This window comes from Brachyistius frenatus, unplaced genomic scaffold, assembly GCF_029030835.1.
Source record: "Brachyistius frenatus isolate BFR_SWC_R1_liver_20210118 unplaced genomic scaffold, ASM2903083v1 Contig_45, whole genome shotgun sequence".
Classification (NCBI taxonomy): domain Eukaryota; kingdom Metazoa; phylum Chordata; class Actinopteri; family Embiotocidae; genus Brachyistius; species Brachyistius frenatus.
The window spans coordinates 398,543-414,778 of record NW_027210644.1 but is presented as its reverse complement, the minus strand read 5'-3'; the positions used below and the strand labels follow the sequence as shown (position 1 = coordinate 414,778).

Here is a 16,236-nt window from a genome sequence, read left to right as displayed (position 1 = left end):
CACTAGTTAATAGTTTAGCTTTGCAGATTTTTTTTTTTTAAAACTTTCAGTTCATTGTTTTGGTTTTAGAGGCCCACAGCATTGTTGTTTTTGTCCAGCCTTAGTACCCTCAGCAGTCTCCTACACCACAGGAAGCAATTTTAAGCTTAAACATGTTTTACTGAAAAACTCACTTTACGCTACCTACTCAGAACTCAGAGCTGCAAACAGACATAGCAACTAGCTGGGAACACAGTGGAGCAACTAAAATATATTTCTTCAAGTTGGAGGAGACCAAAACTGAACAAGCAGGATAGTAAATATTGGACTTGTGAGGTGGCCAAAAACATGGCTTTTTAAGAAATGCAGACACTGCTCAAACTCTGAAGAATGTGTAAATAGGCAACAAAAATCCACTTTTGTAAGGTGATAATATGTCTATGTTGCATGTGAAGATTGTTCTTCTGGTAAACAAGTGGCCCCTAAATTGTGTATTTAAACATTCAACACATATTAAGAAATATTAGCATTTGATTTGGAGTTTCGCAAGACTTTCAACTTTCTTAACAGTTGTTACATAAAATGTTGATAAACTCTGAATTTTCTCTGTAGAGTCAAAAGGACTAAAGATGCAAAAAAGGAAATCTGTTCAGCTTACGGTGACTGCAGACAACATTTGATGCATGGTGAATATAAAAAATATATTGAATCATGCAGCTTTAAGGCGTATTCAATCCATCTATTTAATGTGAGTAAAAGTCTGGAAACATCAGTGTGTAAATTAAGAATTCATTTAAACATGATTGGAAAATGAGGCTAAACTGCAGATTTTATCCACTTTATTTCTCTTGTTTTTTGGAGACGAACCTCCACCATATCAGCAGTGGTCAACACTAATTGCGTGATATTTTTGGACAGCCATATATCAGCATGATAAATTAGTAAATCAATATATTTTCACCTCATTAGGTGCTAGCACATCCACTCTAAAGAGACATTACTGGCTGCGTCACATGCTGCATTTGGTGCCTGGATGTTGTCACACATTCTTAGGCGGCGCAGATGTGTTGATGTCTCTCAGTGTGGCATAAGGCAGGTCTGTGTTTGGCCAGACAGAGTAATGATGGGCGAGCAGTGTGAGACCGGGCTAATCTGTCCAGAAAAATCCCATGGGACATCCTTAAGGGGATGGATGTCTCTTATTTTTGGTTTATCTCCAACATAACAGGCTGGTTTGACAGGGAGGCAATACTCCTTCAACAATAGCTATTGACAAAAGTGTGGTTTCTGAGCTATAAATATATGTCCTTGTTTCCATTGTTTCTCGGATAATTAGAAGGCTACTCCTGACTGTTAAGCTGCATCTGACCCTGTGGCTGAACCTCATGTTTGGCTTTTGGCAAGCACTCCTGGAACATACTTCACATAACAGTGGGACATTGTATTGCTTCCAACTTTCCCGTTCAATGCCAGTGTGAAAATATTAACTTTTGACTTCAATTCAATCAATTCAAATTCCTACAATTTCTTTTTACTCTGTACAAAATAAGTCTGGGATTATTTTTTTCCGTCTTGAAAACATTCAGAGGTCATTGATTAAGACTGGATTACCAAATGGGCAGGGGGCAACTGGCCAGGGATCCCAGAATCTCAGGGGCCTGAGAAAAAAAAAAAAAAACAACAACAACAAAACAAAGCAAAGCAAAAACAAGGTTGTTTTACATCAGCTGGGTCTACAGCGGGTAAAATAAATATTGAATATGTCACCATTTCTGTCAGTAAATATATTTCCAAAGGTGCTATTGACATGACATTTTCACCAGATGTTGGTAACAACCCAAATAACCCATACATACAAAGAAACCAAAACAAATAAATTCAGATATTAAGTTATGTGTAATAATGTGAAATGACACAGGGAAAAAGTATTGAACACGCTTACTGATAGATAGTACTAGATAATAGATACATGTGCATTTGGGATTATTCCACAAACCTGAAACTTGAGCAAAGAGTGCTCATCAAATCATGTTTAAAATGTTGGGGGACTAGAAAGAAGTGGCAGGGAGTTAAATCTGATGAGTTGGGATGGTGGGGAGCTATGATTTTGTTGTTATGGGCTCTATGGGTCTGGTTGGTTTCTGTGTGCCAAAGGTAATAATGAAACTACATTGGAGTTTACATCAACAGGGGCCCAACAACACCTTTGCCCTGAAGTTTGCCTGAGGTTAATCCAGCCATGTTTAAGAAACGCAAACTGATAGAAAGAGTTGAGATGTTGGTTGAAAAATATTTTCTTGTTGTATTCATTCATCTACCCTCAGAGGTGCTGTTAGAATGAAACAAAATATAATAGATAACTTTACCTTGTTCGTTGGGATTAGAAACAGATTTCCCATATTGCATTGAGACTAGTCTGTAAAACATGGATACGGCAGCTGCAGGCACTACTGTGTTTGAGATTAACATCTTTTTAAAGTAGGTTCTCAACAAGAACAATGATTTTACAATAGTAATGTTTTACACAGTAAAATAAATGTTTTGGAGGTTAAATGAGAAGCTGCTTTTAATTTCAGACATATTCATCTTTTAATTGGACTCTATTTTCTGAGGACAGTGCTTAAAAATTATGCACAGTAAACTGGTGACTGCCTTTGCTTTAAATCATTGTTTACCGAGCTTTAAAGAATCCGGGCCTGGGATGAAACTGAATGCAGCCAAGTGAAATAAAAAAAGAGTTTCAAAGCGAAGTTCAAAGCACAACTATGTAAGGCCTGTCTGGCTCTGTGGTTCTTTTTTTTTTAATCCAAATGTACACTGTGCAGTATGGGATTAGCATAGTTTAGACGTATTACACTTCGAGGTGAATACAATGGGTATTGCATCAAGGAAATAATAAATGCATTAAATCTGCAGCTAAATCTGATCACAATTCTATATTTGACTCCGCGAGGAGCAAATTCTCTGATATAGCTGGTTTTAATTACTAGAAATAAGCTTCATGGTACAACAGGAATTCACAGTGAAGTGTAATCAACTATGCTGTGTGTGTGTGTGTGTGTGTGTGTGTGTGTGTGTGTGTGTGTGTGTGTGTGTGTGTGTGTGTGTGTGTGTGTGTGTGTGTGTGTGTGTGTGTGTGTGTGTGTGTGTGTGTGTGTGTGTGTGTGTGTGTGTGTGTGTGAGTCTGTTCATGTCTAAATGCTTTTATGCATTAGAACAGTATGAAATGTATTATAATTGTTGTTGTTGTTGTTGTTGTTAATGGCATAAATTGGGTTCATGTCCTCAAAGTTATAAAACAAAGCTTTATTTCACGGCAGCATGAATATGAAGAATATGTTCTGCACCGTATATAAGCCAACGAAGGTTTATTGAGTTGAAAAACAAAAGCTCTTTGTCAGTGGCTTTTCTTAAAAGGCCATGGAGTGAAGTTCAGTGTGTGCTTGCTAATATGTGGATGAAAGCAGCAGCGTGAGACGGCTTGCATCTGACATGGCGGCGGTGGGAAGGCTGACGAGCTCTAGCAGCTGCAGCGGCGTATCTCATGCTGCGTTCATCCTCCAACTGAGCTCCATGGAGAGCAGCTGGGCTTGTTGTTACATACTCAGTGGTGGTGGTGGGGCGGCATTTCAGTCTCTGTGGGCCTGGCAGTGTGGCAAAGAATATCTGTGATTGGTTTGAAGGCTGCCACATCAGCATCTTCTTGATAGAGGCAAGCTTTGCTAAAAATCAGTTAATTGCTGAGAGAGTAAAATATGGTTTGGAAATACATTCATTCAATTACGGGGATATAATGAGTTGCGGGTATAATATACATTTTTTACTCATTTTCCCTGGTTGATTATATTGAAATGATACCATTTTTCTTCTGAATAAATCAATGACAAAATGGAAGATGCTTCTGAAGAGGAGCCATTACTGGAATTCTATTTTGGTATTCTTTCACTGAATGATTAAAATGGCTACTTAATAATGGCAACTGAATTAATTTACAGGGTTATTAAAAATATAGTTAATGTGAGCTTCATTTCGCAATATTACTTTTATAAGAATGGACACTCATCTCTGTGTCAGTGATTGGCTCTCTTCCACATAGTGTTTTTCTCAAAACAAGTACAAAAATACAACAGTTATTAAACGACCTCTTTGTAAGAGAGGCAGTCAAAAAGTTCAGGGACTGCTCCTGTTGCACGCAAATGGAGTGCAGCACAGTGATGTGCATGAAAAAGCAATTACCTTTGTGAGTAAGTATTCCAAATAAGGTGAACATTAGGTCAAAATCAGCCTCTGTGTTACACGTTTTGTTACCTTTGGTACATGTGCATTTGGGATTATTCCACAAACCTGAAACTTGAGCAAAGAGTGCTCATCAAATCATGTTTAAAATTTTAGGGGACTAGAAAGAAGTGGCAGGGAGTTAAATCTGATGAGTTGGGATGCTGGGGAGCTATGATTTTGTTGTTGTGGGTTTGAATCTTGTCCTGTTATCAAAGACCCAAATACTAACACAGTTGTTCATGATGATGTATCCAAAATCAATGGAACTGCTACTCTCTGACTGATTAAAAAAACACGTCCTTGCCTCTGGCTGCTCTAATGTGTCTCCTGGTTGCCTGCATGTAGATATTTGCTGACTCTTTGCCAGTCCATTGCACTATTTATAGAATGTATTGCTCTCCCTAGACCTGAGTAAAAACTTTCCAATCATAAAATGGACTACTGTATTCTGCACCTCTAGTCAGCTGGAGAAACATTGAAGGTGCCTGTGAGGCCTGTTGTAGACTACCATATGTTTCTCTCAGATAGCTTACTGTATTCACCGCACTCTTCAATCTTCTGTCTGTTCCATACTGTTTAGCTGTGTGGACACAGAGGATTTACTGCAGAACTTTATTATTTCACCATTCTTGTGTGTGCTGATGTATGCATACCTGCATGTTTCTTTGCTGCAGGTCCAGGTGTCTCTGCTGAAGACATACTGCAGAGATGCTGTGCTGCTGGCCAGAGTTGGGCTGCTGAAAACAGCCACTGCAACCACATGCCTCTGCTGACTGACGACAAACACTCTGTTTGCAGGTAAATCACATGCATTTATGTGTCAGAAAGTAGTTTTGGTTTAACGAATATTCTATCGGAAGCTGTATTGGAAAGACATTCATCCTAATATGAGATTATTTAAAGGGGCATCCCAGCAATTTTATAAATGATCATCAGTTTACTCATCATGGGAAGCAATACTCATCTGTAAATTGTAAATGGTAAGCTTACATTACAATCTGGAGGTGTGGAATTATCACACATAACTCTGCACATTAAGGAAAGGGTAGGGTCCAGGGTTAAGGCACATTACTCATTCAGCACGAGGAGGCAAAGTCAGGATATCTTGATGTCTGCTCCTTCAAAGTCCCTTACAAAACCAGGTATGTTAATTCCGTAGTAATCTGGTCATTACCATGATGCAATTCCAACCCAATGCCATTGCACACAATGGTACTACCATCTTGGTGACCAAATTACTATGCCACCGGTCTGAGCTACGAGTTCACATTGAAATGACAAAGAGCTGCATGGAGAACCCATGTAGTTTGGGGCTGTACCTCTGACACAGTTCTTTCTATGCTGATGTAAACCTACACAAAGCTGAAACTTCCCACTTTAATATAACATCCATAATTTCAAATTGAAAGTGCTGAAGCACAAGAAATGTTTAATTGTCCAAATACCTACGATCTGATGCACGTAACTGTGCATGTTTGCGTATGTTTGTTTCAGTGTTGCACAGAAGCAATGCTGCCTCATCTCTGTGAAGGAGAGCCGCTGTGAATCAGGTGTTACATCAGCGAGAGGAGGGGACACCTGTGAAGTGTCTGAGGAGGACGCATGCACAGATGACTCCTACCAGGTACAGTCAGTGGACAATTGACAAACAAGAGAACGATGACTGAATCATGGCTAAAAGACATAACGTCATATGCATGCGGTGCATGCATTTTACTCACCAAATTCTCTAGAAAACAAACATTGAGCTGATTAAAGGTTACCTCAAGAAGACAATATAAACTGTTTTTGTGAGTCATGTAGGGTATGACTCACAGTTTTAATTGGTTCAAGATTACAAAATTGGACAAAGTAAGCAGTTCAAATCATAGAGTCAAGTAGGGTGGACTCTTTGCCGCAATAACAAGGTGAAAGTTGGTTTTAATAGTTTATTTTGGACTTTAAACAGCTTAAAGATCCTAATGTTCTTTTGGTCAAGGTGAGATTTCAATTTCAGATTCTGTTGCCAGCAGAGAAGCTTCCATAAAGGTTGCACCGTCTTGTGTTTATTGGCAAACAGGCTCAACTTTATTAATAAAAAATGGCCAAAATCTCCCATTACTGTTTGCATCTTTTAAAGCTATGAATACTTCCATATGGAAATAAGACTCATGCCTTCACTCAAACAGCATTCCCAGCCTCTCCAAGAGGAAACCCGGTGGTTTGGCACCCGAGCAGAAGCCTGCATTCATGTGTTGAAGCAGCCGAGCCAACCCATCATGCCAGGTCATTCACTCACCGAGTTTTAGAGGAAAGTTACAAAAAAAGGTGAACGTCTGGTTTTCCCTGCGAGACATGTGGTTCAGCTTGAGGCAGCAGCTGAAATCCTTTACAGTAGGATGAACCAGCATGCCTGTCTCTTGTTTACGAAGCAGGGAAAAAAGTGGAGGGTCATAAAAAGAGGTGCTGATTAGAGACGTGAAGGGCACCCGGGTGACACACTCCTTACAGGCTCTGCTGTTGTTTGTGGATGGGCAGGTGTGCTGCAGCTGCTGTGCACTTGGCTTACGGATGCGCAGCGAAGGACGGGGTTGCGATTCCCACCAGCACCTGGGCTACCCCTGCGGTCACATCTTCCTCAGCTGCTGCGAGGAAGAGGAAGGTCCGAGCCAGATCCTGCTCAAGAAAAAGACGAAGCCCAGACCGACTTCCCTGCCCAGAAAAGGTATCTGTTACTCTCAGCAGAGCAATTTTTCACTCAGCTTTCAACATGGAAAACACATTCATCATGCACATCAATGGTGTTAGGATTTACTATTTGTTTGTGCCCCATTTAATTTATCCCTGATTCATATAGTGCTAATTACATTATTTACAGCAGGAGCTATGTTAATTGTGACAGTGTATCACGCTGGTTTTAGAGTAGGCTGCTGCAGGAAGAGAGGAAAACAGTTTTCAGGCTTTCCAGTATATGAGGTCATGTTTAATGTATCAAAAATAGTATAATTACAATCATAACGTTGATATTTCTTAAAATTGTTGGATGTGTAATTATTCGCATAACTGTAATAAGCCTCCCTAGGCTCCTTTCTTATCTGAGCAAACTTTGCATTGCATTATAACATAAGACTGAGGATGTTGTCCTAATTGTTAAAAAAAAAAAAAAAGTCCCTTACATTGACTGATGTCAGTTATATGATGACTTTGGAAAGCAGAGACGTTTTCCTAAAAACTTGAAAAAGGAAAAGATTTAATGCTTTGTTTTTCAAAAAATTTCACAGACTGTCTTGCCACAATCAGCAATTAGTTTAACATGTTGCAGCTGTAAATACCTTCTGCATTTTCTTCATGCGATGCATAAAGGGACAATAGCTGACCTAATTCGGTCCAAGAACTTCTGTAATGGGGCTTGGATTGCTGAATGTCACGGAGTGCTTAAATATGATAAGATTTTTCAGACAAGTTACAACCGCAATTTTTAAAAACCTGCAACTGCAAACAAGCTTACTGAGTTTTTGTGTCCTGAGCTTCAACGCAACAACACGGACCTACAAAAGAAGCCTATCATAGATTGACCGATGACAACGTCCAGGCTGTCCAGCAATCCATAATGAAAAGGCCTCCAGTAAAATGTCGTCAAAATCGTCTGTGTTGTGTATGGTCACATGCATAAATGATGAGGTAAAACAGCCATTGCTTTTTGAAAGTTTTTTTCTCAAGTTTGCCAAATGTTCATGGGTGAAAGTGCAGATAACAAAGGGCCAAGGAAAAGTTCCTGGACAAAAGTAAAACTTCAAAACTAAAAGATGTTGGACACAAAATTTCTGCCTTCTCCACAACTCTGCCTTGTGGCAGACAGACTGGGCTTGGGCCATCAGTATTTTTGTCCTCATTGAAGCTTATGTCAGAGGTGGAGTATGGCCCAAGCTTGATGTTCCAAAAGACAGATGCTCTGGGTTGATTGGTAAGGAGTCAAGTTACCGTTCAGAGTAATGGGAAAAGATGTATGTGAGCTGTGAGGAATCAGGAGCAGATGGCAGCTCAGGCTGTTGTGTCTTTGCTCGTGCCAGCAAAGTTTTCCTCTGTCTCTGATCCATCAAGCACTGAATACCAGTCACATTTACATTGATGCATTTTTAGGCATCTGAGGTTCACTGCAAAAGTATTCCAACAACCATTTTCATCTTATATCTACAAAAGCATGACTGTTTGTTGAACATCTCTCTGAAAATACAGCTGTAAATTCCATGAGATTTTTTTTAAATTTAATTTTGTTTTATGTTTATCATTGGTGACATCAGAAGCGTGATGGGTGAAAGAAGACTTGTGTGACTCCACATTTTTTTTTACTGTGTTGGTCTGTTGGTGATCAGCTGTGGAATTAGGGCATTAAATGCCTCCCAGAAAAGTGCAAGAATCATTCTAAAATTATTGATTTGTGTTTTGGTAGATCTTTGGTGGAACTTTTTAGTTTTATATTGAGACCAGACACATTGCATGCTTATTAGTCAGCCTTTGTGGTTGCCCTTTATTGGGAGTATAGTTGTATCCAAGTATAATGGTGAGGTAAATTCAGTATCCTCACTGCCTTAGCCTGTTATTTCATTCACAACATCAGAGGAATTCTTCTTAATCCTGCCCTTTAATAAGCTCTGCTCTAACAATCCACTGCAGCTCATTTCCTTCAGCTTTAAAAGAAATTTGAATGATGTCATTCTGAAGTGGGAATCAATTAACCTGCTGAAAGTTGTGAAAGGTTTAGGAGCTGCAAAATCTGGTGAAGCTCTCAGTCAGTTGGTGTAATAACTCTCTCGCTCTCTCTCTCTCCCTCTCTCTCTCTCTGAAACACGCACACTCTGTCTCAGGATGCATGATGGATGCTTTTACTTTGTGAGCGTTTTATGGATGAAAAAATGGATGAGATGCACTGTAATTATTTCCATGGGGGATATGTTTTCAGTCTTATGACTCGCTGCCTTTTAATTAAAGCAGGAAACATTTAATCGCTTTGCTCCTCTGAATTTAAACCCCAGGTAATGACTGTGAGAAACATTTTCATAAAACCTGCAATTGGACCCATTTTTAATGGTGTATTTTTGGATCGTATCGCTTGATGCTTTTGTCCAAACAAAAGCAACACCCACAAAAGTCCCCACATATTTGGCCAAAACTGTAGACGCTTTAAATGACTTTCCGATGTCTGTTTAATTATGTGAAAAAATATTACTCCACAGAAATTATTTGCTGTGGAAACACCTTTTTAAATTTGAAATAAATACAAAACGGACCTAAAAACGTATTCTTACCCAGGCTATTTGAACCCCGCTCAACCATTGTTTCATGCAGAGAAATCCTTAGCTTGACATGCTTGCTGAGCTACTAGTTGCTGTGCTATCGTGAGGCAATCATGAAAGTTCAACTATACAAAGCAAATGTAAGTAATTTGATGCACTCTCCTCCTAATTGTGCTGTGTACTGACATTCAGCGCTAAGTATATTCTGCAAAAACACTATGACAACCTCATCTGTCCTTTGCGTGCAGCCAAAACATCTCTAATCCACAGAGGCTTATAACTTTATGAGATAGATAAAATTGTTGAATGTTCCATGGTTACATTCAGTGTGAACACCCTATTATGGCCTGTCGATCAGACTGCACAGTGTGACTGGAGTTTTGTTTGTTTGTTTTAGCCGTGCAGAAGAGTGATTCACACATGTAGAGTGAGGTAATGCAACATACTGGTTTAATTAAGTGTCAAATGCCTGATGAGTTTACGCTAAAAGCTCAATTTACTCAGGTAAAAGTCCAGCTGAACAACTTTCACATAGATATGGATATGCGCTGTGATATATTTATTTTTCAAGCACTCCTGTCCACATGTCGAAGTGTCCCTGGACAAGACACTGAATGGTCAATTGCTCTCAATGGCAGACTAGCACCTCGCATAGCAGAACTGTCGCTATTGGTGTGTGGGTGTGTGCGTGAATGGGAGGCAAACATTTTGAAGCGCTTATAAACCTTGAAGGTAAAAAGATGCTATATAAGTGCAGTGCAGTCTATTCACTTCACTCTCACATTAGTGTCCTGTGCTCACAAGGATTATGCTGTAACAGTCCGACCATTGCAGTCCTTGCTCGTGGTTTATAACATCATAATTATAGGGGTATTTAAAACCCTCCTGTTGTCCTCGGGTCAAAATGACCTGCAGCTGTGTTCAGCCAAGTTCTATTTTATTATATTTTTTGGGATCATTGGCGATCATTCTTTAAAGAAACCCTCCCAGCCCCCTTGTCAACAATGATCCCAAAAAATATAAAAATGAAATAGAACTTGGTTGAACACAGCTGCGGGTCATTTTGACCCGAGGACAACGGGAGGGTTTTAAGTAGTTAAAGATCTGGATAAAAGCATCACTTAAAAACTCTGAATGTTAATGTAGAGGCGGAGCAGATGTTTTGTGGCTTCAAGTCAGTTTCATGAGGTAAGTGCTCTGGATAAATTATACAGGCAATCTGGTTCCGTTTCTAATTTGAGACCTCCCCCCCCCATCTCCCACCCATCTCCCTTCCAAACTCTTCTCTCACTCCCTCCAGTCTTAGACAGCAAGTTCCCCAAGGAGGCCTTCTCCATCAGTGCCACAGATGAAGCTGCCAACGCGGTGGAGGAGCAGGAGGATGTCGATGAGTGTCAGCTTTACAGCGGCCAGCTGTGCCAGCACACATGTGCCAACACCTGGGGCTCCTACCGCTGTGGCTGCCACCAGGGCTACATCCTGCAGCAGGACGGACACTCCTGCGCACCAGGTACTGTACCTCACCTCGGTAGGTTGATCAAAAGTACAGCATTAAACCTATCACTATTAGAGCCCTATTTTGGTGTGGAAAAATCTGAAGAGTTGAACAGGTTTGTGTGACATGTAAACCCACTGATCCATCAAATTTTGTTTATCACCATCTGTAGAATCTCTCATTACCCTCTCATCATTCATGCATTTTGAAGTAAGCCAGCAATACATCACAGTTTTTGTTGAAATACTGGATTAAAGAGGCAAGGTACCCGATGATGCGCAATCTTAACATTTCCCTAATGACACCAGTAATTTCAAAAAGTCATCCAAAGTCACTCAAAATGGCAATGACCTCACATTCACAGATTTTGTAATGTGTTCAGCATAGATTCTTCATGATTATCAATCCAAATGAAACAAGGTAAAAAACTCCCAGCATAATATTTAACATATAATAACCGAACTGACTTAATCACATGAAGTTTGGTCTGTTAGACTTGTGTTTTCAATGTATACACATGTAGTGTTCTTCACATTTTTTCAAAATGCTGTTCATTTTGCCTCCTATATTTGACCCTGTGCTCATTCTGTTTTACTAAGATACAGATGTGTGATCAAAATCCACTGACAGGAAATGAGGCAACAGCAAAACAATACAATTAGAGTATTTTATTTCCACAAACAAATTGAAAACAAGATTCATTTAATCGTAATCTTAATTGTATTGGCAACCCTGGTTATCTCATGGTTATGCTGTGGTCAAACCAACAACACATTTTGTCATCATACTTATGGCAATTGAGCAATAAGCATTTAAAGAGACTCATCAAAATTCCCCACAACCTCAAATGAAAGGTAACAACTTCACAGACCTCTCTTTGCTCTATGAAAGGGAATGATGACACAAACATCCAGTATGGGTCGAATTACGTTTTGGAATATCGCTCTTTTTCAAATTTACTTCATATTTCAGGGACATTAAATAGTCAAAAGTGGCTTCCTGTTTGTAGTTTAACCCCTTCGTTAGCTGGAATGCTTAATGTTCCTCATGGGCTCTGTTGTCATTGTTGTGCAGTGAGTCCCGAGGAGGACAACAGAGTCAGAGAGGTGGATCGTCCTGCTGTCGGCCCAACTCAAGCCACTACTACCACAACTTCAACCAGTGCAACCACCACCTGCCTCGTCCGCTACGATCCTTGTGCAGGTAATCCAAACAGTGCACCATTTTGCGTGTGGCATTACTGTGACAGACCCCCTTTAATAATAAACAGTTTCAGCATTTGTGCATTCTTATACAAAATGAAGATTAAATTCAAGTTTAGACCATTTCTTTCTTTGAAAATGTGAGACAGTCTTTCTTTTACTCCCTCCCACCATGTTTCACCCCATTTCTCTCACACACACACACCCTATTTCCTCCCAATCTCACATGCACGCACACTCTCTTTCTAACTACCCCACTTGTGTGAGAAATACAGATACTATTTTGACGCGAACCTTTTTTTTTCCCCGCGGGAAACCTCCGCCCACACTTAGCAGGAGAGGGGCAAAACATACAAAAGGGTTGCTTAGGAGTCCTACCAACTATACACTCTGCAGTTACATACAACTCAGCAGCTTACTGCAGGACAACATGAGCAACAGAAACAAAAGGATGACAGCCCTGGAGGCTCTGGAGCACATCCTTGATCACGACAGTGAAATAGAGGAGGATGTGTTTGAAGATGAAGAACATCTTCAGGTCAATTCAGATTATAATGGTACTGATTATGAACCATCACATGAGGAAAGTGATAGACCTGTTCCTCCAAGCAAGACATTTGTGTCAAAAAAAATCGTGAAATACAGTGGTCATCCTCACCCAATACACATCAGCCGAGACTGTCTGCCGAAAATATCCTAAAGACAGTGCCAGGCCCAACCAGGATGGCAGTGACTCATGTCACAGACATCAAGTCAGCTGGTCATTCCAAACTCAATACAGAAAGTAATTCTAGAAATGACTAATCTAGAAGGGAGACGTGTTTTGGGGGAGAAGTGGAAGGAGCTGGATGAAATGCAATCCTTATGACTCGATTTGGCTTGATTTTGAGTGAGCGGGTCAATATGACCCTGAACAGCAGAGGTGTCTCATCTCTATTTATCTACATCACCCCATGAAAAAAAGAAAGTTTCAAAATGCAAATAAAATTTAGGAAAAAAAATACATGCTATGGTAATATGGTAATTTATATCTAGGTTTTTCCAGTGTACCTAAAAAATTGTTTGAACATGTATTTTTCATGAAAGCGAGTGAGTTATCCTAATTGAACTATGATCTATGGAGGGGTGAATAACTCCATTCCACTAAAAACTGATTGAATTGTTAGTAATGGTGTTGGTGATGAGGTACAAACTATATTTATTAGGATTTTTTTGGTTTCTGACAACTTTTGGATGATTGAACATCATTACCGTACCTAAGAAACAAACATAACAGGAGGGTTAATACGATGTAATGTATGAATGTATAGGGAGTGAAAGAGTGAGAGGAAAGAAGCTCAGTGCATCACATGGGGTCCCCCAGCAGCCTAGGCCTGTAAATTTAAGATTCAGGAAGACATTTTACAGATGCCCCTAATGAAAAATAGCAAGGTTGATCATTTTAGTGCTGATTATGGGCATCCTGTAATCGTAATTTTTACAGAAAAACATAACATTTAAGGTGAAATCATAATTTTAAATCTTGGATTGTAAATTAATCCTGATTGCCCTGCTTTATAAATGGATCACTGGACTATGGTACCTACACAGTACCGTGCAAAAGGTTAAGGCATGAAAAGAAAAGTGAGGATGCAATGCAGGGACAGTTTGATGAATAGGAGTTATGCTTTCTGCTGCGAAGGTTGTTTGAGACTGGCTGTAAATGTATGTATGACTGATTTATGTAACGTGTGTAACACAAACTCTATGATGTCTGAGTGTTGCATTAAGGCTGCTGTATTCCTTAAGTCCTGCTGTGTGTTGGTAACACGTGTCATATTTCATTGAAGCACTGTGGTTTCAAATCCTGTGTGGTTTAACGGTGCAGTAAAGAGAGACAGCGACTGTAGCCATATGTTATAGTCAAAGGCTCAGGTCCTGTTAAAGGCTTCACTAAAAATAAGTGCAGAGGTGGATTAAATCATCCTAGACCATGTTGAAACAGCTATGTAAAACTATATTAAACATACACTGGTGATCAAAACAGCACAAACTCTGGTTTAAGGTTTCTCCACCTAGGGCAACTTGCTGGGTAGCTTTCTCGCATGAGTTTAGTGATTACAGAAAATAGTTAACACAGTAACTATCACAACTTTAGATACTGTGTGGAAACAAAACACAAAAGTATTACCCCTGCTCTTGCACCCTCTGTTTTGGGATTTAATTCAAGATGCACATAATCATCCCTTTCAAAAAGATCAGTTCATACACAATAGTTTGTCAGGTGGACTTCCTGCTGTGAGACTCTTCTTCATGGACCTCTGCCTTGGCTAACATGTTCTGTTATAGTTTTATGTGTAATGGGAGATGAGAACATTTGGGGCTTTAGAGAGTGTTTCATGTAAGGGGTTGAAGTGTACAAGCAGTCACTGGTGTCTCCACCATCTTAAGAAGCCCACGAGGCCGGATACATCGGCTCACCACATAAGGTCTGATTTTAAGCAAGCAGGCTTGGCAAACATTATGTGTCCCATCGCTGCCTACCGGCCGTAAGGCGATGCACTTCTCATTGGCATAAGTGGAAGCAGGCACAGTTTTATCACTGCACTGCTTTTGCTGATAAACTTTCAGTCGTATTTGATCGACCAGTTTACGCTGCAGCAACTTCTTGAGCTGAATCTTGTTCACGTCAGAGGAGATCAGCAGAACCCTTGAGCTGTTGAAGTCTCTACTTCAAGCACCAGCAAAAGCCCCCACTTCTTCAAAGTGTCTCTGATTGTTAGTTATGAGAATATCCTGACCAATGTATTGAGCATTCTTCACCACCACAGAGCTTTAGAGGGGGATGTATTAGTGAGAGATTGTGGGGAAACAGTTCCTGGCCCATGCATCTGTGTGACAAGGCTATTGAGGTGTTAAATAGGGAGAATTGATTTTGTTGTGTGATTGCAATAGGTCCTTCCTGCAGGGAGTGATGATCAGTGCAAGGGAGTAAAGGAGGGTTCCAAAGCAGCCTCTGGGAAGTAAGACAACATGGCAAATAAACTGAGAAACGGCACAAAGATGAGAAATAGAAGAGTGAATGACTGTCCTGGAGGTGCAGCTGCGTGAAATCCAGAGATGTTTATGATCATGCTGGTTGTCTCTTGCAGAAAATGGTGACTGCAGTCAGCAGTGTACAGCGGTGGCGGGCCGGGCTCGCTGCTCCTGCTTCCCAGGGTTCTCATTGATGACAGATGGACGCATGTGTGAAGGTAAGGGCCAACGCTCCTTCTTGTCATGTTAGTATTGGTGGTAATTGGAGCAATTCACAAAGCTTCTATGTATCCATTAAGCTGTGTCCCTCAAGCTGGGTTTGCACGAGGTAACAAACAACCCAACACCAGCAACAATACCCGTCACTGCTGCATAAATGAACAACAACAAACACATACAGGCATGACGACAGAACAAAAGTGCAGTGGAGCAGTTGGTCCAGAGATGGGGACACTTTTTAATTGGATTCAGTCACTCATGAAGGAGGGAAATGCAGGTCTTGGGATACAAAACAATGCACAGACTGATTGGGCTCCTGCTACCTTGTGGTGGAGACTGTTGCCTAGAGCATGAGTCATTTACTCTGTGGCAGCTATGGCTGCAATAACAAACAGTGCTCATAGCATTTGCGTATTTAACTGCCCTCCTTTCATCAGGCTCTGTGTGGTATCTTGGCAAAGCAGTGGTACCTCTGACATAAGGTCAGAAATCACAACTGCAGTCTGTTACACTACAAATGGCAAAAATTAAGAAAGAGGCAGCAACAATATTGTTTTCATCATATCAGCTTATTATAAACCAACCTTTTGAAAGTATCTTTGCACTGTCACGCTTACTGCTCCTACACTGGTAAGAAAAAGTAAATGAACCCTTTTAGAATTATCATTTAGTGTATCTATAACTTTGTCTTAAAATAGAGTCCAATTGTCATTCTGTATTGTAAATTCATGTTCAAGTGACAATTACAAACAAACACATTCAATTTAAACCAATA

The 16,236-nt window shown here is 40.2% G+C and overlaps 1 protein-coding gene across 1 annotated transcript in view; it reads left to right on the top strand.

Moving 5' to 3' along the window:
• Positions 1-16,236, top strand: part of fbln2 (fibulin 2) — a 63,338-nt gene that overhangs the window by 25,506 nt on the left and 21,596 nt on the right. The window contains exons 5-10 of the mRNA XM_069703176.1: positions 4,932-5,055; positions 5,752-5,881; positions 6,775-6,961; positions 10,831-11,040; positions 12,100-12,228; positions 15,359-15,460. Coding sequence (XP_069559277.1) covers positions 4,932-5,055; positions 5,752-5,881; positions 6,775-6,961; positions 10,831-11,040; positions 12,100-12,228; positions 15,359-15,460 — 882 coding nt within the window. The remainder of the gene's footprint in view (positions 1-4,931; positions 5,056-5,751; positions 5,882-6,774; positions 6,962-10,830; positions 11,041-12,099; positions 12,229-15,358; positions 15,461-16,236) is intronic.